The 27,976-nt window shown below is 35.1% G+C and overlaps 1 protein-coding gene across 10 annotated transcripts in view; it reads right to left on the bottom strand.

The window, feature by feature from the left end:
- LOC115621826 (tropomodulin) overlaps positions 1-27,976 on the bottom strand; it is a 103,803-nt gene that overhangs the window by 60,033 nt on the left and 15,794 nt on the right. The window contains exon 1 of one of the 10 annotated variants that reach the window (XM_030515627.1): positions 26,834-27,460. The exons of 6 other annotated variants lie outside the window; for them this stretch is intronic. In XM_030515627.1, the coding sequence (XP_030371487.1) occupies positions 26,834-26,854 (21 nt within the window). In that variant the 5' untranslated portion in view covers positions 26,855-27,460. Of the gene's footprint in view, positions 1-8,138; positions 8,381-26,833; positions 27,461-27,976 lie in introns of those variants that run through there. 3 more of the 10 variants (XM_030515625.1, XM_030515633.1, XM_030515634.1) reach the window with 3 other exon arrangements.

Below are 27,976 nucleotides of genomic sequence, written 5' to 3'. Positions count from 1 at the left end.
CTCTTTGCATTTAAGAGCCGTCGCACTCACTGACCAGCACCAACAAAATGCTCCAGAGTATGTCTACTAATACAACAATAATCGCCACAATACACTCACTCACACACACATAAGTGATGGTGTATACATGGCGTATGCGCGATTTGTTGTGCGCAGGCCGCTCGAAATGTTTTTTGTTTGGCATTCAGCCAACGCTCTATACTTGGAGATCAACGGAAAATATTGCTGATTTTTTGCCAGAAATTATTTATAACTGAACACTCATACATATCTTTCTATATGTATGCATGTGCGATTGTTTGTGTGCGAGTATTTTATTTTTGACATGCCCGCTCTTTGGCACGCCTGTTGACTCGACCAGCAAACATATAGCCCGTCTCTTTGGATCAAGAGACATACATAATGACAGCGGTTGTGTGCAAAATAATGTACATATGTACATATATATTAATCGTATAAATGCTACCACTTTGTAACTTACAATTTGGCTGCGACTAGAACATGGAGGTGTGAAAGGCAATTAGCGGAAGGGCGTGGAATTGAAGACTTCATTCCACATCTTGGCTTACCTGCAAAGAGTATAAGGAAAGGAGAGAACGTTAATATATTATTTTAAAGCTATACAGTAAACGCTTGATAGCTTAACATATTTCTTTAGCAATAACATTTAAAGAAATTTTATTAGCAGACAAATTTAATGATTAAGATTAAAGAAAAGGACTTTTGCTCTCTAGAAAAACGAAATTGGAAGAGCTAAGAGATTTTTCCAAGAACCGTGGAATATTTATTGTTTTATAATATTAATTAACAATAATTGTGTTCAAGCAACTAATTTAAGATAATAACGTATCTGACTACTCTCTGCTGTGAATCGGGGCATAGCTGGCCGTTTGGCAAATAAAATTCCCCCACCGTGTCGGATTCGTTATTAGATATTTTTATCATTTTTAAAGGCTTTTTTATTTCTTTTGGTTTATTTAGTTTGAGTTCTATATTTTATTGATTTTCTTTTTGTTTTCGTTTTATTTTACACCACTGCAACAAACAAGTTGATGAAATAAGTAAATAAATAAAAACAAATGTCTCGTTTTTCATAGTTATATGTATATACAGTATAGGGAAGTATATAAACAATATTGTGTTAACGATAAAAATGACAATTAAAATTAGATCTCTGAAAGTATTGGAAACGTGCAATTAGTATTTGATTTCCACTATTTTGCTCATTGCTCTTTTGTTGACCAAAGCTTAATTGATTTCATTAAAGAATCAAAGTTTGTTTATTAAATTATTGCCTGGAGAGAAATGAGAGTGTGTTTAAATTTGAAAAGGTTTTGCGATCGTTGGCGGCAACACAATATTTAGTTTAGCCAATCACAACAAAGGCAGACAATTTGTAGGGCCACGACCTACGCCCCCACCTCGCCTGCCTCCCCACATACATTACAGAGGAATAGAGGAAGAGCGGCAGCTGTCGGGGCAGCGCCTATTTGACATACACACATAAAAGCCAAAAAGCTTAAAGTCAATTAGCCTTTTTGCTGGACCTGCTGTAGCAGGAAACGGGAGCAGGCTGCCCCACACGACCAATTCGTGGCACTTAATTGCGCAAAATGAGTGGAAAGCAGCCGTCACATGCACGACCAACACTTCCGGCAGACAAACCGAGCCCATGGAATCCATTTTGGGCGAGCCGGCAAATAAAACAAATGCTGAGGCTTACACGTTTTTATTTAACTTTTTGGAAGTGCCTTTTTTTCTTTCTTTTTTTGCAAATAAAACGCTTAATTAATGCACCTATGTAGTACTCGAAAGCGTACATATGTATACGTATCTGTGGGAAAGTCCACGTTCGCAGTCTCATATCGCCAGTTTTAATTAAAAGATAAAATTGCCAAGGCAGTCAGACGATGATGCCTCGAGAGGCGCGTCAAAGCGCATGAAATAATAAAAACGTAAAAGAAATTAACAGAAATAAAGAGAGGAGTAGCTAAAATTGCAGCTGGAGTGCTGCAAAGCAGCAGCAACAACAACGCCAACAATAACAATAACAACAAGAACAACACAAGTATAAATTGAAATTGAATGAAACGTACTCGCAAAGCAACGTGGTGTTTAATGGCAATAGGGAAAAGGAAACGGGGCTGCCTGCTACACCGCCAGACCGCCAGACTGCCAAATGAAAACGCTTTGTAGCTGGCGCGCCTTGATTGCTGCTATGAAAACCTGTGAAAAAGTCAACTATTATATAAACAGCCAGGCACAAAGCAAAAGCAAAAACACAGCATCAACGTTTTTGGCTTCATTTGAAGGCAGCAGCCAGCAGGCAGCAGGCAACAGCCAGGCAAGCAGCACAACAAATACCTTACGGGCTGCGTCTGGGTTAACAAGCGGCAACAACAATGAATGCCATAGCTGTAAAACCCCTGAGCGAGGCAATACAAAATGCCAGCTACACATGTCAGCTTGTATGTATGTATGTAGTATGTGCAAGTGTGTGAGAGTGTGTTTAAGTTAGAGGTGTGCACGGGCCATGGTATCGTGTTATCGTAAGAAACAATCACCGGAGAAGCACGAAGAAATCAAAAAACTAAAGAGGAAGGCACACGAAAAAAGGACATTAAGTAATTAGTTTCAAGTACACTCAACGAAATTGTCACTATAAATCATTTACAAATTTACACCGTTTATAAATCATTTACGAAATGCAAGCCTTTTCTACGCTGCAAGACTTCAGAATAAAGCCTAAATCGAATCTAAATTTAAAGCCAGTGAAGCTCCAGGTAAGCCGACATTATTACATCATTACTATTATTTATAATTACAAATTGCAAACAAATAAAGTGTCAAATATTAGGTGTCGCATTTTGTAAATTAGCAAACTATTGTGTTATGTCTGATAAAAAAAAGAACAATAATTCTATAAAAATTGAATCTTTTTGAAGAATCATTTTACAAAAAAAATGGTTTATTAATAATTTTACTAATAAAATTCTACTAATAAAATAAATAATGAATACTAATAAAATAAAATAAAAAACAATAGTAATTAATAGCATTTATACTTGTAGAGTGTGCCAGAAACATACTAGTATACGGTATTATATTTTGAATATTTTGATTATTCGACTTCAAATAATTTGATTATGTCAATCAACTTTATAAAACAAACAGAAAAGAAGGAATTCGCGACCACAATTTCCAGACCTGAACCCAATTGAACAGACTTGTCATTCAATCCGTGTCGGATTCGTTATTAGATTTGTCATTTTTATAGGCATTTTTATTTCTTTAGTTTTATTTAGTTTAAGTTCTCTATTGTATCGATTTTTTGTTATGTACATCGACTGCATTGTTTGTCGATGAAAAATAAATAAATAAAAAATAAACAAATAAAATAAATAATATTACTTTATATGGAAGGAAATGCTGAGAATTACGAAGGAAGGAATGTTACAAAATAATGCCTAGTGACAACAACAAAATTTATCGATGCCAAAGAGGTTATTACAGTTTTTTAAGAGCAAAGGGTATCCAACTATAAATTCATTTTTTAAAACACAATTTTCGTTTTCTTCTAAAGGATTAGATATTGCTTATTAATTAAGTTACTTGTCCATCCGTTTCCTTTTACTTTAAATATTACAAGTATGCTCTATTTTAGAATCGATTTAAGAACCTATTTCCCATTGTACTCGTACGGAGAATTTATGCAGAAGTGAGTGTTTATGATAATTACCAGCATTATCATATTATACACTGTTAATAATTTCTTGTCGTTTCGCAAGCGTGTGGCATGCAGATGAGCCCCTGCCTGCCATCTCTAGTTGATGCTTGAGCATAATGCTTGCTTCTGTTTGTATATTTAATGAAATGAAATCCTGTTAAGCGAAACAATGAAGCTATTAAAAAAAGTCAATGTGGGAACGTGCGGGCAGAAATTCCTTGGTCTGTTTGTGTGTGTTGGTATGTGTGTGTGTGTGTGTGTGTGCTTGTGCGGTGAAACCCCATAATATCGTTTAATAAATACTTTACAGCTTGATTGATTACAAGCGTGCGCACTAACGCCAGGTGATGTGGAATTCGCATCCGGCCAGCCAGGTTGGCGACTGAAAAGTCTCTCGGGAAGTCGTCCTGTCTCTGTTGGTGCTTGGGGGAGGTAAGGGAAATACAATGCTGTTTTAATTTATGCGCCTGCCTTTGAAGACTGGCTGCTGCTCATCGACGACCACAAATTGGGTCTCATGTGGCAGAATATAATCAGAGTGGCAAGTGTGCTAAAGCGTGGCAAGTATGGGCGCCTACCGCCAGCTGTCCATCATCCTTATTGCCACAAAGTGTATGCCCAATGCTTTGTTACTTCGCACATTCCTATTCCTTCGCTCGTTCGTTCGTTCGTTCGTTCGTTCCTTCGTTATGCCCAGTAGCTCTTTGTTGTTCTTGTTCTTTATACTTGTATATCCTTTGCGCATAAAACTCTTTACTCAACTAGCAGTGGATATTCACTGACCTGGAAATTTTATATCGCAACACCATGCAGCATGCGGCAAGCAGCGCACAGCTTCGTTGACTCAAGTGCCCCGACGACGATGGCGACACGCCCACAGCTACAACAACAACTTCAGCCCTAGTCCCACAGCAGAGCTGGGATACAGATACAGCTTTAATCCTAACCCTTTTTTTGGCTTAAAGCGAACCAAGGCAGACCGAGCAGAGCTGCATTTGCATTTGCTATTTAAGTTATTGAAATTACCCTGTTGGTTGTTCCTGATAAATAGGTGTATAAACAACATGCGATATCGCTCACGTATGAGCATATTTTATGAGCAGCGCAAAATAAAGAGGCTGTATAGGCACGCCAAGCTAGGTAAGGCTTAGGCCATGTTTACTACCAAATGTAAGTACAAAATTTTAAAAATGTAAAAGCAAATAAATTATGGAATTTTAATTAACTGTTTCTTAACTTAACTCTTAACTTTCTATTAATATTTACTACAAAAATTCTGCACAGTAGAGATATGTATTTTTTTTTTCAAAATTTTAGAAAATAATGAAGAAACAAATTGAAGAGATTTCCTCACACAATTGTTGAATGTTTCCAGTAGAATATATATAATATAGAATATATAAACAGATTAGAAAATATAAGAGGACTGGGGGAAAAAATTACTAAGTAATATTACAGGCATTGTGCGTATTAACCAACTAATTTCAATTGGTTATTGATAATTGCTGATAATTACTGTTTAGTAAAAGTCGTATTCGTATTTTTGACAAAAACTCACGGTAATTAAATTAATTGTAGTTAAATAAACCCCAAATATCATACAAAATCAATGCAAAGCTCGATCTCTTCGTGGTTTAGCTACTTGATTAACCATATCATCGAGTTTTCAAACTAAAATTATAAAATAAACAAAAAGACTTTACGAAAGTCAAAATAGAAATTCTTAAATAAAATGCAAAAATTAATATTTCTTAAACAGAAAAATTCCCATGTCATACGACGTTTACACTTCATTCAACATAGCGTGGAATTTGTTGACAAAAAATATTAAATAAATATGAATACCATATTAAATAACTTGAATGAAATAAACAAAATTACTGTGGTTAAATAAGTATCCCAAATCATCAATATGATATTGATTCAAAACTCGATCTCCTTGTGGTTTCGCCACTTTATTAACCAAATGGTTAAAGGTTTTGAGATATTGTCACTACTTACTACAAATGGAAGAATTTCAGTACGATAGCTCCACTATAACTATTTTTGTCGATTTGACAAACTAACTGAATTGTCAGTTTGCCTGAGAGGTTTCAAGCTCCATTTCAATGAGTACTGTTTTCAAACAAATGTCATAAAACACTTAAACGAGTGTTAGATAAATAATATTTATTTGACGGATGAAAATGTGCCATTTAATTTCGTTAATTTCGATTTGTGATCTGTGTTTGATAATTGCTGATTGAGGATTAGTCTCTGATAATTAGTAACTACTTGGTATAAATATTGTCGTTTGAGTATTTAAAAAAAAACAGTGGGTCGAAATTTAACTTGAATACATCACACTATTTGAAAAGCAGTAATCACTAATCACATAGTGATTAGCCGGCTGATTTACTCCCATTATTAAAACTATCTAAACACTAACCTTCTCAATATGTCTAGGCACTATACATAACGTAAGGGTGATTTATATAGACATTGCATTATCTCTCAAATTTGTCAGAAGGCCGGAGTAAATAAGCGTTACGAGGCTCAATCAATAACCAGCTTAACATTTCATGATCGAATTTATAAGCGATTTTGCAAACTTTACACAGATTGTTGACGAAAGGGAAGTATTTTGGTGGAGGCTCATATTGTCAATTGGATATAGCTTGATTTATGCTTAAAATATTGCATTACTTTCCAATTTGTTTAGGTTTGATCATTTCTAATAATTTCTTCAAATCGGTGTAAGAAATTCCCGACCTCGCGCTGAAATCAGTACTGAGCTTTACGAAATCCAAGAGCCCTTATCGTTATATATTTAAAGAGGAAAATTAGAAAGTTTTACAATAAGCGTAAGTAATTTTTTATTTACTAGTTTGAACGCGTCTTAGGCACTGCACGCTGCCACCTCAAATGTGGTAGAGTAAACGGCTTTGTGTGCTTTTTGTACTTTAAGCCACATTTAAACTTAATCAAGTGCAAAGCGCAATGAACGCTTCAGTTAATTAGCGGTTGCAGGCGAGTGGCGTCTACCGAAATTGTGATTGATTGCTAGGGTTAGGATGGCGCACATGTGACCAAAAGATACTGAGCAGCATCGGCAACAACAAAATTAAGAGACGAACCCAAAACTTTGGGCCTGGAGAGACGCCCTTGCCTTGTCAGTCAAACACTTCATGCCTCCTACCCTTGACATTTCGCCAGAACATGAAAAATATCTATAAGCCATTTTGCCTTAGCCCACATACTCGTATACAAGCGGATAATTCTTTCACATTTTATTATTATTATTTTTATTTTCCTGGTTTATTTCATTTTGTTCATTTGGCGTTGCCTTTGCCTTTGTTGACTGCCAAAATAAATTCTTTCGTGCACGACTTGCCAAATGTTTTGCTGGGTCGACTTTTTTCTTTGTTTAGTTGCGACGTCGACGTCGACAGCGACGTCGACCGCGACCGCGACCGCGACGCTATACTCTCGGCTGTCCATTTCGCAACTTTCAATCCAACACATTTGTCAATTTCAAAATAATTTGAGCGAAGTGGGCGGTTGCTGGTCATGCGACCGCGCTTGCCACTTACTCATGCCACAAAAAAATACGAGTAGAAGCTACTGCAAAAAATCATCCGCAAATGTGTCGCTTGACATTAGCAAGACTTGGACCTGGAATTCCTGTCATGCTCCACATTTTCTTTAATTTTCACATATCAGGTATTATTAATGAAGCGTCAAATATATTCATATAATCCTGGTATTGCTAATATTGAGTATTTGAAGCTAAATGCTTATAACAAAGAATTCTGTTTGAAAACAATAGCAGTTCTTTAAAGAGAACATTTAGTTAGCTCCAACCCAGCAGCACTTTGAAGAGGAAATCGCCGAAGCTTGTCCTATATGAGTGGAACAATATTTTTTACAACATTTCTGAGGCGCTCTTTGATCGCGGATTTTTGTCTTTTGTGAAGCTGGCTAATGGTACAATGGGCTTACTTCTTCTCTTCTGCTTTGTTTATTATACAGACTTGTCGATAGGACGCGGACATTTCTGCTTGTACCCAGTCAGAAAACGAGCATTGTTTAATAAATATCTTTATTTTACAATTATTTCAACTAATATTTATAAATTTATTTCACGTTTAATTTGTTTTCACTTTTATTTTGCAGATCTGTCTGCTAATCATAATTTGAAGGAAAAGTATATAAAGATATTCATAGAATATTATAATAAAGAGCGGAACTGTTTTAAAGAACTCATAGCAGCTATAAACACAAACCTGTAAAGGCTTCCTAATCATATGTCTGGTTCACTCTGATCGTTTACTTTAAGTTTAGATTTTGCTCTTAAAATATGATTCTTAGAAATAGTCAAAGCTTATTTCCTTCTACAACTCTTTCTAAATGTTGCCCGCTGTGTACGCACCTTGGTGGAGCGCGTTTTGCGCCATTTTGAAGTTGTGGTAGTGGTTGTTTCCTCCTCCTCCTCCTCCTCGATGACGTCTTTGTCATTGTCCTTGTCATTGGCAGCATCTGCCATTTTGTCAAGTATGTGTGTGTTTGTGGGTATGTGCGTGTGCGTGTGTGTGTGTTGTTTGCGTATTTGTGTTTTATGGCGTTGTATTTGTGTTTTAATCCAACGAGATGATGAAGTGTGTTTATTCTTTTATTAACTTGCGACTTTATTTCATTGCACTTGAAACTCTTGAGGACACTTTTAAGTACATATTGTTGACTTTTGTTTCAACTTTTTGGCTTGGCTTGCTTGCGAGCGCAAAAATATATACGAGAGTGTATTGAAATTTATGTTATTTGAATTAATTAAAAATAATTCTACCATTTATACACATTTCTCTCACTCATTTTTTTATTTCATTTTATTTTACTGGACACGCATAATAATTTTTTTATCGCATTGCTGTAGAGGTGATATACTAATTTATATTTATGTATTTATATATATATGTATTTATCTAGATATATGTATATGTCTCTGTCTTATAATTTATTGTTGCAGTTGCCTTGAAACGAATTTTGGCCAATGTTGAGTTTTGTTGTTAAATAGACGCACTTTGAAGAGTCCGATTTACGGTCTGTATATATAATTAATATTAAAAGCAGTGAAAGGCATTGAAAATTGTGCGCAAAGTGCAAAAAATTGACTGGCAATTAAATTGGTAATTATTTGTAAATAAATGAAAATCAGAAACAAGAAAGTTAATGACTGGCCAGCAACAAAGACCGCAATTTTCTTTGTGCCTTACACTTTTATTTTTTTCTTTCCAAAAATGGTTTTGCTGTTGTTGTTTATTTTTTTTTTTTGTATAATTTAATGCTATGTATATTTGTGGTTCAGCATTTGATGGCGAGCATTAAAAACCAAATCAAAACGACCACAAACCGAAGGCTCAAATCACTTCAAAAGTTGTCCATTAAATGAAGAGAAATCAAATGCCACAAGAAGAATGAGATTTAGTTTTGTGACAGATAAACAAAAATGTAATTCTACTTTTTGTGACAAAGAGCAAACGATATAAATTAATTCACATTTAGAGAAATATGGAATCGGCAATTAAAATAAAATAAAATAAAATACATATTCAATATGTATGTGAAGTGTTAAATTGTATTGCTGTTGCTGTTGCTGTTGTTGTTGTTGTGCATTGACATGAATTGCAATTGTAAAATGCAACACAATGAAGCTGTCGCACACATGTCTATTCTACTATACATATTCTACTTTTGTTTTTGGTTTCTTTTTTTTGTGAAATTGTATCAAAAATTGTCGAACATAAAATGCAATTTTAATGCGAATTTCTTTTGATATCGTTTGCATGCAGTTGCTGTTGTTGTTGTTGCTGCTGTTATATCACTATTATTGCGGGTGGATGTGTGTGTGCGTGTGTATTAAGTTTTTATTGTTTATTTGTGGTTGCATCTTTATTGTTGTGTGCTCGTATAGTATTTGTGTTTTTATTGAAATGCACTTTTTTGTCGTGTTTTTTTTGACATGTTGGTGTCGCTGTAGCTTTGTATATCGCGTCTGTGTTGGAGTGTATTTTATTGTAGGGTAGGGTATTTTGCGAGTAAGTGTATTTATTTAGCATGCAAATATGCACACAAAAAAGAAACGGAATATAATTCAACAGGCAAAAACTGACAGCAGGCGGGCAGCAGAAATGGACGCGCTCGCGCTCGCAACGAACTAAAGTTCCCATGAATTTCGACCGACCGAGCCAGCGGGCCAGCCAGTTAGCCACCCAGCTAGCTAGCAGGCAGCCACAGCTAGTGGGGTTTGATGGGTGGACAGACAGTATGAACAGACGAACAGACAGACAGACGGACGAACGAACGGACGGACAGACAGCCTGCCGTGAGCAGCAGTGCCTCGGTAATAGAGCGACGCACACAATCAACACTTAATGTTGCCCACGGGGCTGCTGCTCTTCGCTACGCCAAGGGGTGGGGGTGGGGGTGTTGGTGACGAAGGCGCTGACGAGCTAACCGAAACAGCAACAACAGCAACAACAACAACACCAACAAACAAATGAAATTCAAAAATTGCTCATAATCTTAAAAACGAAATGCTACACAAAGAGCCGCAACACACACACACGCACACGAACACACACCCTCTTACATATGCCCATGTACAAGTGTGTGTAGGTGTGTGCGACCTCATGAGTGTTGCCACTTTAAATTATTCACTTTTGGAATTGTGTGTGCGCAAATTTTGTGGCCTATACCCTTGTCTAGGCCACTCTAGCTTTAGTCTCATGTTTGTAACGCTTCGCATTGTTTTAAATATTCGTTTAAAAACTATGTTATTACTTAATTTCCGATGTTTTACTGACAACTTTTTGAAATTAATATAACTACTTCATATTTTCGAGCTCTTTTAAAATGTATGCATGTTTCTATAATTAGTCTAATAATAACTAATATTATACACAAATAAATAAAATAACTAAACATTTGAAATAACACCGCTTGAAATAAATAAAATAACTAAACATTTGAAATAACACCAAAGGCTTAAAATTCTCTTTAGCTGTCGCTTTCAAAGTAACATGATATTTATTTCACATTTAAAATTACTTTATAAATTGTTATTCTCCAGAAGAACTATTTGAAGTAATTGAATGAATTATAAGATATAAATGAAAATTTGTAAGCACGAATAGCTTGGAGATCAATCCAATCAATTAAAAAAGTAAATAAATGATTAAAAGCAATTAATGCCCGGTTGAAAATTAGTTTCTATTCACTTCTGGTAGTACATACTATACACCTCATACTATATCTGTCTGTATAACTATTGAAAGCAGTTTATGTGTGTTTTTGACAATAAAGTGTATTTAATGTTCGGCTAGTCGAAGTCTGTTGTTTTGTCGCGGTTATTGCTGCTTGTGTTGCTGTTTTGTGCAAGCACAAGAACTCAAACTAAATAACTCGAGCTGCAAAAAACTCAGCAGCACATTTTCAACTCGCTGGCGGCCAACGCTGCGTATGCGTAATATTTGTGCACATTTGGCTGAGAGCAAGCATATTAGCATTTAGCAAGCTTGCAAAAACAGGTGAACATTCGTCGAAATGAAAAACTAAAAACTCAAACACAAACACACACATCGTTTGAGAACAAAAATTATAAGTAGAGGAGGGGCAACAACAAAAAAAACACAGTATATTATATATATGTGTTCACATTTTTCTTGTCCCGCGCGTAAACGAGAAAACACGAAAAACAAATTAAAAGTTGAATATTTTATTTGTCTAGTGGAGAGAGTTGTTCTTTGGTGTCTGCGTTTGGTTGCGCGTGGCACTGAACTGAGCAGAACTCGACCTAGTGGAGGACTCAACTGGTCATGCAGTCAGTTATTCAGTCATTCCTGGTCTTGGCCCATTTACCACTTTGTCGGCCTTTGTCTCACCTTTGTGTGAGGCACATTTATTGTTCCTCATGATAGTCTTAGCTTTGTAAATCGCACGGCGCCGTCCAACCTTGTCCGTCCCACATTTTATTGCGTTTTGAGCTTTGTACGTTTATTTGTCACACGGCACATTTATATAGTATATAGAAAATTAGTAGTCTATATATAGCCTGAATATATCGACATGAATAAATATATACATATATGCATATATATGCATAGATCTGTATATATACATAGTATTGTTGCCATCATGCGCCGTGTTTTTCTGCGGCATTTTCCATAATTACTTATTGCCAATTTGTTGATGTTGTAAATCGTTGGCGGCATCTTTAACTTTCCGCTCTTAATTGCCCACAAATTGCGCTGTTCAGTTGCCTGACATATTTCATAGCTGACGAGGATGATGATGCCCAAAAAGTGCAGGAGGGGAGCGCTGGAGTGGGCAACAAATTCGCATATTGCAGTGCATGCCACTTTTTTCCGGCTGACCAGCTGCCCAGCTGTCATTGCTCAACAAATTTGCCTTTATTGAAATTCTTTTATAATTCAGCAAACCATTTATTTTGCCAATGACTGCGACCCTGACATTGAGCTGTCCAATTCATATTTTAAATATTTCTAATAACTTAATGTTAAATTGTTTGTCAAATGGCCCAGGAGTGGGGTAGATGCGATAAGGTCCCTAAATGCTTAAAAATGGACAAACAGTTTATATTTGAAACACTTCTAAATAAACGAAATTTTTAAATAATTTGTCGCAAATGAAACAATAGCTTCAAAAACAAAAGAAACCGAACAGAAAATATGAAAATTTGTGAACAAACGCAAAGAAAAGCTTAATAAGTAGAAATAGAAACAAAAAGCCAGTTAGTTTTTTAAACCTTGATTGTTTTGTTAAAAGTATTATCTTAATATATTAAAATATGAGAAAGTCCCTTAATATTATTATGATTCTAAGTCCGATGAATGGAAAATATATTTAAAATATAAAAAATATATAAATATATAAATCTTAACATATATATAAAAAGTAAACAAAAGCAAAGGTAGGCCATCAAGCTGTTTAATGTGATTATTCTATATTATACGAGTATTATTCTATTCAATACGAGTATTTGTCATTCTTACGATTCATGATCTGCCTAACAATTTCGTGTCTTTAATATCTAACAGTATTGATTGGCTTCAAATATTCGGTATACAAGTAGGGAAGATTCTCAACAGTTTTTGCCTGAACTTTCCAATGAGTTCACATACTAGTATTATGAACAATTAATGAAAAGACAACTTTTGCTTTTTCTTGTTTGTTTTCTTAGAGCTAGGCTAAGGCTAGCGCAGCTGTCCCTTCAGCTTTATTTGGGTTTTCTTTTGCTTTCGTTTTGCTTCATAATTCATTGTTTGCTCCTTACTTTTTGCTAGCCTGCCCATAAAGTTTACTGTCTGAGAGCTCAAGCCTGCTGGCAAACAATGTTGGGTTCGTTGCCGTTGGCTTGGGCGATTGAATAAACAACAAAAGCAACAACAACAACAGCAACAGCAACAATAACAAACGATTTGTAAGCACAACGCCTTCTAAAAATAACACATTAAACACATTTTTCCAAAAAAAAAGCGGCATGTATGTATAAAAGCGAGAAAATAAAATATTATTTATAGCCAAAAGCCAGTTCACAAACACACACAAGCACACATAATCAAACACACACACACACACGACTCACATGTACAGAAAATCAATACGCTGAAATATTTTTCAAATTTGAGTTGGGGAGAGAGAACTTGCTGTGTGAAAAGCCGAGGCTTACACACTCTTAAAATACTGTTCTGAGTGCTTTAAAATGTGTGTCAGAGTGTTTGTTTTTGCCAGATTTTGAGTAATATTGATATATTCATACTTAACTCTCTATCTGTTCACTGCCAGATTTAAATCGGGAAGTCAGCTTTAAACAGCACGTTTATGTCCTAAATATATCATTTTAATGTTTGCCTCTTAAATGCACAGTGGGTATATAGACTTGAGCTTCGGTTAAACATGCAAATAATTTATTGACAAATTTTTGAAGTTTTTGAAATGTTTCTCTCATTAGATCTATTGTAAAGGAAAACTATATTTTTTACAATATTTGTACTCTTTATTTATACTTTTAACTAGGACTCTTGTACTTTCTCTTTACAAGTGCGCATAACTTCCAAGCATTTAAAGCAAAAGTCAAATGGGTGCAGGAAAAGCCTTAACCAAGAAAATCGAGAGAAACCGATACGATTGATAAGTAATGAGCCTAATAAGAAAATTCATGGCTCAACACACTATTAAAAACATTTTCAGAAATTAAGTATTCTTTAATTACAATAAGGTAAAGTTTGAGTTATAAAAAAATTAAATTCATTAAATGTTTTTATTTTTGAAACGTATATTGAAGTATTCTGTTTCTGATTAATAACTATTGTACTTAAACAAATAAGAGAACTTGATTTTTAAATTTAAGGCATGATTGGAATGGGCAATGGGCGAAAGGAAAAGAGACTTACTCAAGTATTGAATAACAAATTTGTTTAAACGTAAAACACTTGCTTGTATTATTGGTTTTTCTAGCTAATCTAGACAATTTAATTATAAAATTGCTTACCAATTGCTTGATTATGAAGAAATACTCAAAATGATACTTAATTTGTATTTGTGTTTGCTTAAAATATCACATTTTTCTCAGAACCAAGGCGAGAAATTTATCAATTTTTGTTGTTGTTTCAATTACAATGGATTATTATTATAACTATTCTATTAATTAAAAGTTCATTGCATTTTTGTTGTGATAGCTTAAAAATCGAATTAATTAGCTTTGTTTTAGAAAGAGTACAACCTTTGCATTTGTGGGAATTATTCTTTTTAATAAAAATTTGGTGCACGCTTTTGTAAAAAATTCAGATATACTCGAATGTGTGGATGTGGCAACTGGCTGTGGTTATGGAACTTGGCAGCGTCAGCAAGTGGAAATATATTTGCAATGTGCGCTCTGCATTTGCGTCACAGGCGGAAAAAAAAGATCGAAAAAAGGAAAATCAGAAATCAACTGCAGTTGTTAACATCGTGTAGATTGATTTTTTGTTGCCGAAGGCATTTCCGGAGAAGGCTTTCAAGCAGAGCCATGTGTGGGACCTGCATTGTTGTGTGAACAGTTGTCTATGGCGGAAAGTGCTTTAACCTAACGATAAAGTACAAGTATCTACAAATGCCTGCAATTGGCACGACACAGTTTGAGAGCCATTGCAATGTGCTGCGCTGCTGAGGTGAGTTTCGTTTCTTTTCGTTTGCTTGTTACTTTTTATTTCTATTTTGGCAGCAGCTGCTGCGCCACGCCCACGCACGTCCATGTCAGAAATGATCATTGACATTGTCGTGCTGAAGGTGTTTCACACACACACACACACACACTCACTCATAGAGAGCAGGAGAGAGAGAGAGAGGGAGAGAAAAGGTGTCCCGAAAGGTAAGAGCACACACACCTGTGCTCTTAACACTCATAATTAGCTCTTCGACACACACCTGCTGATGCTCAGCCAGTGCCAGTGGCAGTGCCAGTGGAAGAACAAACACACTCGGAAATATGTATAAAAAGTAAAATCAAGCACTCACGCTTTTCACTTTTGGCATTTGATTTTCGCATTTTCCTGCCCGCAGTCGTTTGCTTTTACTGAATGGCAACGGCTTTTGCTTTCAAGGTAATTATCGCATAAGAAGGCAATTGTTGCGAAATAGTTGCGAGCGTACAATTTTATTTGCATATAAAGGTATTTATTTCTTTTGTGCTGGACTGGAACGAATGGGCGTAGTTGTAATTGTTCCTGCAGGGCACATTGTTTATAGAGAGAGAGCTTTATGTACGACTGTGAGTAATCAAAATCATATATATATATTTGTAGTTGTATGTGCCATAGTTTTACAAGCGACAAGGTCGTAATAAATTTATTCGTAAAAATGTTTTACATGTTTTTCTTTAGGCAACTAAAATTAGACAGCTTTTATCTTATTTTTGTTTGCTGTTTTGCTTCTTTTTTTTTAGTACAATATTTTTGCATCTTTTGAAGCCTCGTTAAATATCACAGATGAGTCCGTAAATTCTAAATGCGAATTAATACAAAGAATTTCATAAATAAGCAAACCTTTGCTATTTCAGCTGAGCCAGGACAAGGGGTGTATAGCATTTAAGGGGGTTGCCATTCCTCAGCACAAGACAGAAGCCAGAAGACAGAAGATGGCCAACCCCTGGCAAAGAATGTGCCGAGCAGGCGAAACAGTCGGCCATGTGCCTGTCTACGCGCCATAAATATTATTTAATTTTATATATACGAGTATGTCTTTCTAAGCCATTAAAATTATGTAGGTTATTATTTAAATAACAGAAGAGAGCGGGCGGGCGGACGGTCATGAAACAAAAAAAACAAGAAGAACAAGAATAGAAAAGACAAAAAAAAGACACTGTCAAAGAAATGCTATTCAAGAAGAATTTCGCCTCGTCCGGGGTCGCCATTCGAAGTATAGTTGTACATACCTTCAAACAAATGTGTGAGGAGAACACGAAACATGAATTTTGAGTATTTTTAGAAAATATCATTATTGTCAATCTGTTATTCACTGGTATGTGCACACACAGGCCAACGAACAGAGAGATTTTCTCATTCGGCTGATATGAACAATTAGAAGAGCGACCAAGATTGAAATTGAAATAAAAAACAATTTAAACAAAAAATAAAAACCGAATTCAAACTATTCCACAAAAAATGAACGGCACTAAAAAGTAAAAGTAAAAATAATTGCGTATTCTTCTATAACTATAACTAAATATTCAATATATTATGTAGATACAATTATTGTTCTTTTTGTTATTTTTGTTAATTTGAAATTGGGTTTAATTAGGTATTGGTGTTCTGTCACAGCATCTTGTCGTTCGTATAAAAGTTAATTTGTAAAAACACAGTTCTTTAAGTATTCTCATATTGGTATATTAATATATTGATTGATTGATATATTGGTATATTGTGGCTGACATTGACTCCAAAAATAACAATAATTGTACCTACATAATATATTGAATCGCAATTATTTTTTTTACTTTTTATTGCTTGTTAATTTGTTTTAGAAAAGTTTGAAGTCTTTTTTGTTTTTGTTAAAATTATTGTTGAAACATTGTATCACTTTAAATGACAACAAGGAATTTACATCCAAACATAAAATTCAGTCGCATTTAGAACCTTCGCCCCTTTTAGACTAGTTTAATTACTTTAAACATTATTTAAAGGTGCTTTGAAATCAATTTATCTCGAGTTAACCAATGCACTGGGATAGCGGCACTTGCTTCTGCAACATTCGCTGTATTATATCTAAACGGGTTTTTATTTTTGTTTTGCTAAAATTGTGATTTTTGTGAATTTGTCTGAATATGGGGAGACCTACTAAATGTACTGCGAACGAAGTCAAGGGGAACCGCCTATTTCAAGATAGCAAATCTACCTCGAGGAAAGTTTCAAAAGAGACTTGCACTGACTTTTGACGGAATCGCACCAATTGTTATACTAGAATGTGTGGGGTAATTAATTAAGTTAAGTTAAATGAATTAACCACATTGAATATTATGCACTACTGGCTTTGCTGCCTATTTCTGTCGCGTTCCCTGAACGTTTCTATCATATATTCCGTTTTCGCGCAGCTCTTGTTCTAAATATGTTTTGTCGAAGACATTCATCGCATTATCACGATCTCCTATGAAGAACCTAACCAAACTGTCATCAAAGTACTCTTGAAGTTTATCCTTCTGAATAAAAATAAAATTTATTCGTTCATTTGTCTTGTACATACCTAATACAAATGTATTATGCCATTGTCAGAAAAAAAATAATTAGAAATACACACGAATTGATAACCTCATCCTTAAAAATTACACTAGCTGAAAGTGAAAGCATCATTCTTCGTTCTTACATTATTTTGAAACCAACAGACGCGAAGACGCGATGTGACAAGCTGACAACACGCTAGCCCATCAAACAGTTTTCAGCTGGCCCTTGACATTTTTTATGAGTCTTTGCTCAAATGTCACAATAATAAGAAGGACAAAGGTAGACATAATGACCTTTAGTGTATAAATTTATTGCCTTTTGAAGCTGAAGTAATGTGTTTGGCAGACGCAACAAATTATTATTTTAAATTGTGTTTTAATAAATATCATACGACGTTTATAAGAAGCTTTATCTCTTCGTGGTTTAGCCACTTCATTGACCGTAGCATAACATTCTTAAACTAAAAATATAAGACAGTATGAACCCTTCATATACAGAATAATTATTATAAATTAAATCAAATAAAATAAGCAAATTAATTACCACAATTCAAATATGAAATGCCAATATGAATTCTATGCAAGATTTGATTTCTTTGTGGCTTAGTCACTTCATTGACCATAGCTTAAATTTTTAAAAGCAAAAATATTTCAAAAATATTAATATCATAAGAATTATAATAAGTTCGAAAATCGAAATGCCAAGTGACCATAGCTTTAATTTTTAAAACAAAAAATGTTAAAGAAATAAATGGAATATTTAACAACTAAATAAAATGCATACTTGATTGAAAATAATATAATATAATTATATAAAGCAAAAATATTTAAAAAATATAAACAAAATGAACAAATTGAAATGAATACGTCAGACAGAAAGACATATGTAGTCGCAGGTAAAAATTCAACGTCAACTCATCCCATTATTTAAATATCAGTATATCAGTAATCACTAATCAGTCCTTATTACTTGGTGAGTGCGCCCAATGCCTGAGATATGATTGATTGTTATTATGCATTATCATTATACATATAGTATAGATCGACTGGAGCTGAGCAAATACTGCAATAACTGCAGATTTTTTAAAACATTTCGTTCGACTGTTCTGCAAATAGACTGTGCATATTTGATATTTTTCTTCAACATTTGTTTGGAAGCTGTCGTCTGAGGACCTGCCCCAGCAGTAAATACATCAGCATTTCATTATGCCACCCCACTCGCTGCCCAGTATAGCTTTCAAATACACTTTTATGGGTTGCAACTAATAAAGTGAAATGCTCGCAGCTCGTTGACAAAACACACCGACGCTTTCAATCTAAACAGCACGTGCGGGAAGTGGACAACTGGGAGCTGGGCGCGTCTATATAGACATTCAATTTGCATTTTACGATCACTTTTAGCGGCGCTTGCTTTTTTTTTGTCAATGCCTTACAATGTCTACGCATATAAATTAATGCGTTCAGTTCGTTCGTGGATGCTGCAGTTGGAGAGGTTGGTGGGTGGGGCGTGAAGGCGTCTCATCTAATGGGCAGTTGATTTACGAGTTGACTTCGTGTGCCCGACATTTTTACGGCAATCTCGATTTATATGCACTTTTGATGGGGCGCAGCATGCTAATAGCTTTCAGATCTCTAATTCGAGGGCTACCGGCTGCGCACACACAACTGCATATTAATCATACGCACTGTTAAACGCCTGCGGCGCATCTAAAAATAGCAGAACAGAACAGAACAGAGCAGAGCTGAGCAGATTTAGCAATTGAGCTACAAGCGAATGCGCTCACATTTCGCCGTGCCACACTTCCGGCATCCATTTTGTTGACAAGGGGATGGTGGGGTAGTACGGTACAGTCAGGGAACGATGCCAGACATATACTTGTAGTAAGGTAGTGGCAGCAGCCACGTTTGCATGTCAAAAAGTACAGTGGGCAACAGTTTGGGAAATTGATCACAAATCACAAATAAAACTGATGTTGTTCAAAATTAACATGTTCAATACCAAAGCGATAGTTTAATGAGCAAATGAATGCAGTTTACTCTTTGAAACCAGATAAAAAAACGTTGTAAAGTAAAAACGTTACAATAAATATTAGTACAGGCACAAGTGAGTGCAAGGAAAAAGGATTCGCTGAAACCCACGACAGATCATAAACATCGTTAGTATCTGGTAATGATTAGTGCGATATCATATGCCGGTCAAAGGAAGAAACAACCAATAGGAAATACAGTCCACACACAAATAAGAGAAGGAATTTTATGCCAAATGTAAATTATAGGGAACTGCAGAAAGAGAGAGTACAAGTAGATGTAGAAGATAGATAAGAAATTAGTGTAGATCGTAAGTAGCAATTGCGTATAAAATAAGTAACTTTTTAATAATAAACCAATTCAGATATTGAATTCAAACGTCTTTTTTAAGGTCTTTACAGATGTCAATGCCTTAATTTGGATGAGAGCAGAATATATAATGGCACCAATACTATACTACTTTTTGCTCATTTATAAATGTTTTTCCCTTTGCTCCAAACATTAATTTTAAATGCAACTAGGTTCTTATTATTCCTTTATTTGAATCCTTATAATTTAGCAAATATTATTTGATTATTATTGATGTAGTAAACGCTTATTATTGATGTAGTAACTGCTCGTGCAACTTTTTTAAAAATGAAATAATACTCATTTACAAAGAAATGTACGCAGATCTCAAAAGCGTATGTGAAGAATGTTTATTGAATATATATTGATAATTAGTGAATAGTTAGGAAACTAGTATTCGTTTCGTTTCTACCGTGGGACTTCTTCAATGATGACCGAAAGTAATCATAAATAACCCCTTAATTCCTTTTATTCTATTTCTATTTCTTATCGTGAATTATTTACTCCTTTCCTTACAATTTAGTTGAAAATAAGCAATTTAATTTCAGTCAGTCCTAGTGTGCGTCGTTTTGTGGCAACGCATCATCGTGATGTGTGGCGTGCAGCTGCGACCGCTGGCTGGGCCTTAATCCCAGCAACATGCAAACTAATTAGAGGCGCAGAGTCTGTGGAACATAGAGGCATACCAATATTTGGTTTTCATTTGCAATTGGCCGGCCATTTCAAATGATTCTATAGCTCTCGATATAATACAACTATGGCGCATACGCCTAGCTGCCCCGTAGGATGGGGGCGGACGAGTATTATTTTTGTTAGACAACAAGTGTGGGAAGCGATGCATGGCTGTAGTCCGTAGTGGCTGAGAGGACAGTGCGGGAGGCACGGAGTTGTGGCTAAGGACGGGGTAGGGGTGGGGGGTCTACACGAAATCGTTTTAGTGAAAATAAATTGAAAATCTGTTGAACATGTTTCGAGGTACAGCGCGCGACGTTTTAAAAATCACATATCAGTGTGTGTGTGTGAGTGTTCATGTGTATGTGTGTGTTTGCTTGTGCTGGGTGTTACTCTATTATATATGTGTGTGTATGTAAATCTGTATGTTAATATTGGCATACAGTATGTTTGAATGTGCTCTGCTTGTTTGCTTTTCCCGACTGCTCTGATTACGGATTTGTGTTTTTGAAACCGCTGCGTTCGCTTTGCTAACATTTCTGCAACAGATGCTGAGAAACATGTCTTGTTTTTTACCATTGTTGTGCTTTGTAGCTGCTGTTATTTGCTTGCAACACTTTGATTGATTGCGCGACTGCAGCAGCAGCTAAAGACAATGAGGGAAAGCTACATGGGACAAGTGTTTAGAAATAGCGCAAAATATGCACAGAATACGCAACTGTGTGTATCTCTCTGTTTGTCAAATGTATAACTGTAGATATATCTTGGTCTGAATGTGCAACATTGCTGCTTTGCTGCGTGTTTATGGCATACTACTATACTTGTATGTATATGCCTTGACCACCACAAAAGTAATCAGTCTAATGCATCCTATCTATTTCTGACATTTTGACAGCTTTCCTTTGATATCCAAGAACACTAGAAGTACATGCGAGTATGTGCTAATGAAATGCGCAAAGTGCATATATACATATATGAATAGTACATATATGTTCATACATGTGTGTGTGTGCATTGCTTTATATTGACAGCATGCAAAATGTACATTCAGCGGCGAAAATATGATGACAAATTGAAGTGCTTAAAATTTAAAAGAGAGACAAGCAGAAAACAAACAAAATAGGAATTTACAATTTACAAATTATCCAAGAACTAAGTGCTTAACGAGCATATAAAGAAGTGGGCAGTCATTTGAAATAAATACAGAAATTTCAATGAAATATTCTTAAATATGTGTTTAACGAGAGTACATAAGGAAGAGGGTAATTATTTTAAAATAATGTAAAAATTTGAATGACTTTTTTTGGTTAAAAATCGATTTGCAAATGATTTTTAAAAATATATACCACAAATTATGAAAAAAAATATTAATAATATTGAAGAAAATGTATTTGCAGATGCTTTTACATCATTTTGCAAAAAGAATAATCCCATTTCTTGTTTGGAAACAGAAAATTTATAGCTCTCAGGCTCAACTGTGATTCGTTTTGAGATGTTTTTTAAATCATGTTTCTTTTTTATTTAAATAAGTTAAATAATAGTCTTTAGTCCCTGTACTCAAAGGGTGAAAGGGTATACTAGTTTTAAACTGCACAGGAAAGAGGAGTATTTTCAAAAGTATCTTTCTTACATTTAAAAAAATATTAAAGGTACACGCAACTTTAGAATTGTTATTGATTTTGAATAATCATTAAAAATAGTATGTGTTATTGAGTTTTTAATGTGCTTATTGTTAAAGATTTTGACAAACTTAAAAAAAAATTCCTAAAAAGTAGAGCGCTTCATAAAAGGAAAAAAAGGATTTCGAGTAAAAAATGCTTCGGAATATGAGGAATCAGAATGATCACCTGCTTTTAAATACATTTAAAGGTGCATTGGAATTAAAGAAATGTTATGCATACATATATATTCTAAGACAGTAATTTGTTTAATGCCTGAATAAAGTTACAAAAGTTGAGAGCAGATATGAAATGTTTTAAATTATTGCATAATGCTAAAAGCGACTGTTTTTATTTATTTTATAATTTAATTATTTTTTAATAATCCTAAAGTTTAAGAAAATTTGATTTACTCTGTTATATATTTCAGTTTAGAATATATTCCTCGACGTTGTTAAAGGTACGTCTAGAATGTTATCTAAGCCTTTTGGCTTGATGCAAGCTGCTGTCACATCATTTCAATTTGACAAGACCAAACACACATTAGCACACACACACTCATGCACACACACTCACACACACATGCATATCAGACAAATTAACACCTCAACTAATCGCTCACAAGTCAACAAGCCTGTCCATTAGCTAAGCTAAATAAACAAACCGAAGACGGCACGTACGGGAATGGCAATGCCAACTAATTAAACAAAAATAACACAAACACACTCATACATTAATTTGCATATGTCATGCGAGTGTGTGTGTGTGTGTGTGCGTGTGTGCATGTGTGTGGCATACGACGACAAGCTTAAGTCAATCAAATCGGCGCAAGCGAAATTCACTCATAAATAATAAGCAACAACAGGCGGAACAACAAGAAAAACAATGGCAATTTACAGAGAGCCAGGCAAGTGCCAAATTGCAGCCCCAAAGGCCCCAATATAGCCCCTCGCCCGACTCGTCGTCTCTCTCCCTTCACCTCCCTCTTTGTCTCTGTCTCTATCGCCTGTTGAGCGAGCAACGAAATTAATTGAAAGCATAGACGACGAAAGGCAAAAGATGCTTAACCAGGAAGCCATTTGCTTAACTTGTTGTTGTGGTTGTTGTGGACATAAAACTGCTACTCATATATGTGCTCGTATATGTGTGTACGAAGCGGAGAGAGAGAGAGAGAGGGGGGGGGGGGGTGGTCTGAGAGAGGGAGAGAGGAAAGTAGGTGAAACGCCATAAAACTGCAAAGCAAAACAATTTTTGCAAGACTGCGCTAAGCAACTGCCATCTCAGCAAAATGATGCCCCAAGTCGATGACAATGATGATGATGATGTTGATGACGATGATGATGATGATGTTGAAGAGGATGCTGCTACAGATGATGGAATTGTTTAGGACGTTGCCGATGCTGAATGCCTGAGCTGCTTAAGCGCCACAAAAGATATACAAAGTGTATACCTAAGTATTTAAAGGAAGCCCAAAACTGCTCAGCAGAATTGCTAATAAACCTCAACAACAAAGCAACAAAGCAACAGCCCACTGTCGCGATAAGAAGTGTGACGAAGTCGATAGAAATGTTAACAAAAAAGCAAATGGGAAAAGGAAAAAGAAGCGCACCTTACTGCACGTATTCTCTAAGGTTTAAGTTTAAAACTGTAACTTAACAATTCGGATATACTTTATAAGGAACAAATAAACGTTAACTTTGTTTAGAGAATTTATACTTTTCTTAAAAAATAATATATCTAAATTTCGTAAATTATATTTTTTTGACTTTGCCTATAAAGTAAAATGCTCTCCCCGAATTTAATGAATAATTAATTTAAAAATTTATTTGAGTGCTGATTGTTCCTGATTTTTCAAAGTATGAAATTAATTTTTTTGGTGAAATTGGAATCACAAAAATCATTTAATCCCAAAAGTTGGTCAGATATCGAAATCAAGAAGAAACCATTACTTTGTAGTGGAAAGGCAGTTTTTTACTATGTTAGCTGTAAAATATAATGAGATGATATATGATTTGAAATAACCCCACATTCCGGCTAAATTGTTGTGCCTTAAAATATCTTGATATTTATTCACTCAAATAAACCTATGAACTAATCAATGTATCTGTCCATTCTGTTCGTTATCTCTACCAGTTACCCGTATCTTCTCTTCTATACACTCACTATACACTTCCTAATATACTCTTACTCTTTGCGTTTAGGGAGCGTGTACTACAAGTATAATAAGGAAGAAAAAGAAATGCTTACAACACTGTAAAAAGTGAACAAAAGTAGAGGAATGGGCAATAAGCTGGCGGCTTTTATTTTTAAACATATTGTATAAAAAAAGCAGCTAGCGCATCAAAACAATTTTATTAAGTGAAAAATGCGAAGTATAAAATAACCCGAAACCAAAATAAACAGCTCAAGAAAAAGGCAACGGCACGGGCAACGAGCAACGAGAAAAGTCCTTGACAGTGGCAAACAGGCAAGCAGCAACGAGTTTGCAAGATCTGGCGCTGATTGAAAGATGCGTCCTCCCCGTTTCTTTCTTATTGTTGTAGTTGTTGCTGTTGTTGTTGTTGTTGTTGTTGGCGCGTCGACTCACCTTGAACCACACACGCACAGCAGCCGCCATCGCTGCTGCAGCGCCGCCAACTGCGACGCAGACACAATTAAGTGCAAAGAAAACGGAAGCAGCCGACAAAATTTTACGAGCAACGCAGGTGGATGGCAAAGCAGCTGATGTTGATGTTGATGATGAAGAAGCAGCTCGAGACGAAGTAGAGGAACACGCAAACGACAACAGCGACGACAGCAACAGTAACAACAACAACAACAACACAGCAACACCAACGACTTCTTTACATAAAAGATTGACAAGTGATTTTCACACCTAAGTGGCAAGCGAACAAAAAAAAAAAATAAAAAAAAAAAATAAGAAAAGCAAAAAACAAACAAGCGGCAAAGTTTGCAGCTTTACTTGTTGTTGTTGGAAATTTCCTTAAAAATATATACATACTTTTATATAATTTGGAAAATTTTCTTACTAAGCAAATGAAGGCAGCTTAGTTGTTTGACTAGCCCCGAAAACTTTGGCTGCATTAACATTTTAATTTGTCAATCAGATTGGCGCTTCAATTGCCTTTCCCCGTTGTACAGTCAAACCGCCCAGGAGGAACAAAATTAGCGTTCATTTGGGGATTTGACAACATTATTTTTAAATAAAATTTAACAATAATGGTAATTGAAAATAAATAGGAAAAACTTTTTTTTTTTAAAGAATAGGCGCAAGAATTGATCTGAATTGAATTTGAATCGTGTTTTATTTTAATTCTATACGAACGCGTAAATATTATGCATACTACTTGTTATTGGAAGATGTTAAGCTGTCTTCCTCTATTTTCGCAATATTTTTATAGAAATGACAAATCTGAAATTAAGAGCAGCATACTTTTGGGGGTCAGTCTTTGATTTTGCAGCCTATAAACAAATATTGTACTTTCCATGAAATCAAATTCAATCAATCAATTATTTGGTTTTAAATATATTCCTTGGTTATGATTTAAAATGAATAACAACAGCAGACATTGACGATCGTTGCTCCGATCAGTAAACTGAGACTTGTCTGCCATTGAAAGTTAAAACAATTGCAATAGACAGACGGAATGGGACGGGACGTGATCTGCCTTACCTTCTTATGCCAAACTTTGCTGCTAAACAACTATTTGTTTATTTCTAACAAATATAAGTAATTTGCGCGCCAACTTGTTTTCTATAAAAGCAATAAAGCCCAAAGTATTTTTCTTGTGTTTTTTTTTTAATATCCACTTTAAATACAAATTCCAAGCTCTATTATCATTGTATAATGTATAATAAAATGTATTTTTAAAATAAAATGCATAAGAATGCGAAAAAGTTAGAGCAACAGATACTTCTTGCATTTATTTTGGCATTCGATTGAGTGAAAATGTTTTGAGCTTCTGCATCTGTATCTGCAAGTGTTTCAGCTCTAGCTCAAGATTGACGGTGTTTTGTATCTCAACTCAAATATATGTAAGTCATATCATCCTTTCATACAAATCTTACGAAAAGAAGGCAAACAATACTCGTAGATTATTGAAAAACATATTAAAGATACAGACAGACAGAGTTTATAGCTGATATTTCCGAAAACATAAATGTGTTTGGAGTAAATGTGTATGCATTTTTTATAAAAATAATAAATATATTAGTATTGATCTCAAAAACTGATCTTTATGAATATTTGCAAATTCTATATATATTCTATTTTGATTACCCAAATTATTTCGTTTAATTCAATATAGCAAATATTTGTAGCATAAAATATTATTTTAATAATATATTACAATAATTCAATATGCTTTTAAGACTGAGGTGTATGATTAACTATTATTTGTATTTGTCCAATAATGTGGATCCAAAAGTTGACGCAGTTCTCTGAATATATTTCTGAGCACTGATTTCTTACATCGAAGCTGTTTAATTTTGTATATGTATTTACAATAAAACAATTTTTCACAATTTATATATTACATCTGATTGTAGGTAGTCCACAATCGAGTAATATTTTTATCACATATTCAAGTTGTAACTCACAATGCTGATTTCCACAACATCGAAATCTGACTGTAGTGCTGCGACATTTCTTACCTGGAAGTCCGAAATGGCCATGTCTGCCTATTTACAGCGATTGCTTAATCCTTGCTTTAGAAGAAACACTTTAAAGTAGCGCTAGTTTATGTAAATTTTCGAAAATCCACTGCAATTGCGCAATTGTCAATTTTCAATTGGTTTGTTTTCAAGTATTTATTCAAAGCTGGCAAATTACAGATGAAATGCGCAGTTTGGTAGCGAATTTGTATTTTGAAATGAACAATTTTGTTTAGTTTTACAATAATTATTGTGGCTACCCGCGCACACACACTCACACACAATCACTCCCTCACATAAGCTCGCACGCAGCTACATAGAATATATATAGATATATCAAAAATCGCACGAGTGGTTGGACGTCACAAACTACGCAAAACCGCACGAAGAGAAATAGTTCCAAAAAATATTTTGGCATTAAAACTAATATATTTATTTAGCATTGGCTGGCTGGATGGCTGGCTAACTGACAGATTGCGGGACTGGACGCAGCCATTCCTGGCCAATGGCATTTAAATATGGGCAGAGCAGCAGCAGAGCAGCACCAGCAGCACAAATCGTTGGAAAAACAATTCAAAATCAATAGTTTTATTTGTATTTCTTTGTGAAGCGCGCGCGCACTTTTGTTTTTCGTTTCGCAGCGCCTTCTGTTTTCGAGTTTGGCAATGCAACTGACATCGAAGAAACGTAAAATGCAATCAATTTGCCGTGCAGTTCAATTGCAGTTGACTGTGGCAGCAACAACGACAACTACAAACAACAACAACAACAGCAACAGCAATAGCCATAAAGCTGTTTTGCGTCGCATCTTTCAATTGTTCGTCTCAATTTGTGCTTGTTCTGCCCCTCCTCAGAGCTAGGGATGTCGAGTAATGAGGGAAAAGACAAAGTTTGTCAAAGGTATGAGTATCACAACTTTCGATTTTCTGGCACCTAGCAATTGTTAAATTGTGGTGCTGCGAGGGAGGGAGGAGATTGAGGCGGCAACGACGAGGCAAGTTGAGAAATATTTGGCATATTTGCTAATATTTTGCTCGAGCTGTTTGACATTTTTGTGGTGATAAAATGACAACAATGTCGAATGCTTTGGCAACCTGGCAACCAACTGAACAATAAGTTGAATGGCTTGATGCCGATGTGCAT

The sequence above is a fragment of the Scaptodrosophila lebanonensis genome, unplaced genomic scaffold (genome assembly GCF_003285725.1).
Source record: "Scaptodrosophila lebanonensis strain 11010-0011.00,11010-0021.00 unplaced genomic scaffold, SlebRS2 tig00000024-arrow-pilon, whole genome shotgun sequence".
NCBI classification, from domain to species: domain Eukaryota; kingdom Metazoa; phylum Arthropoda; class Insecta; order Diptera; family Drosophilidae; genus Scaptodrosophila; species Scaptodrosophila lebanonensis.
This window is presented reverse-complemented; position numbering and strand designations above follow the sequence as displayed.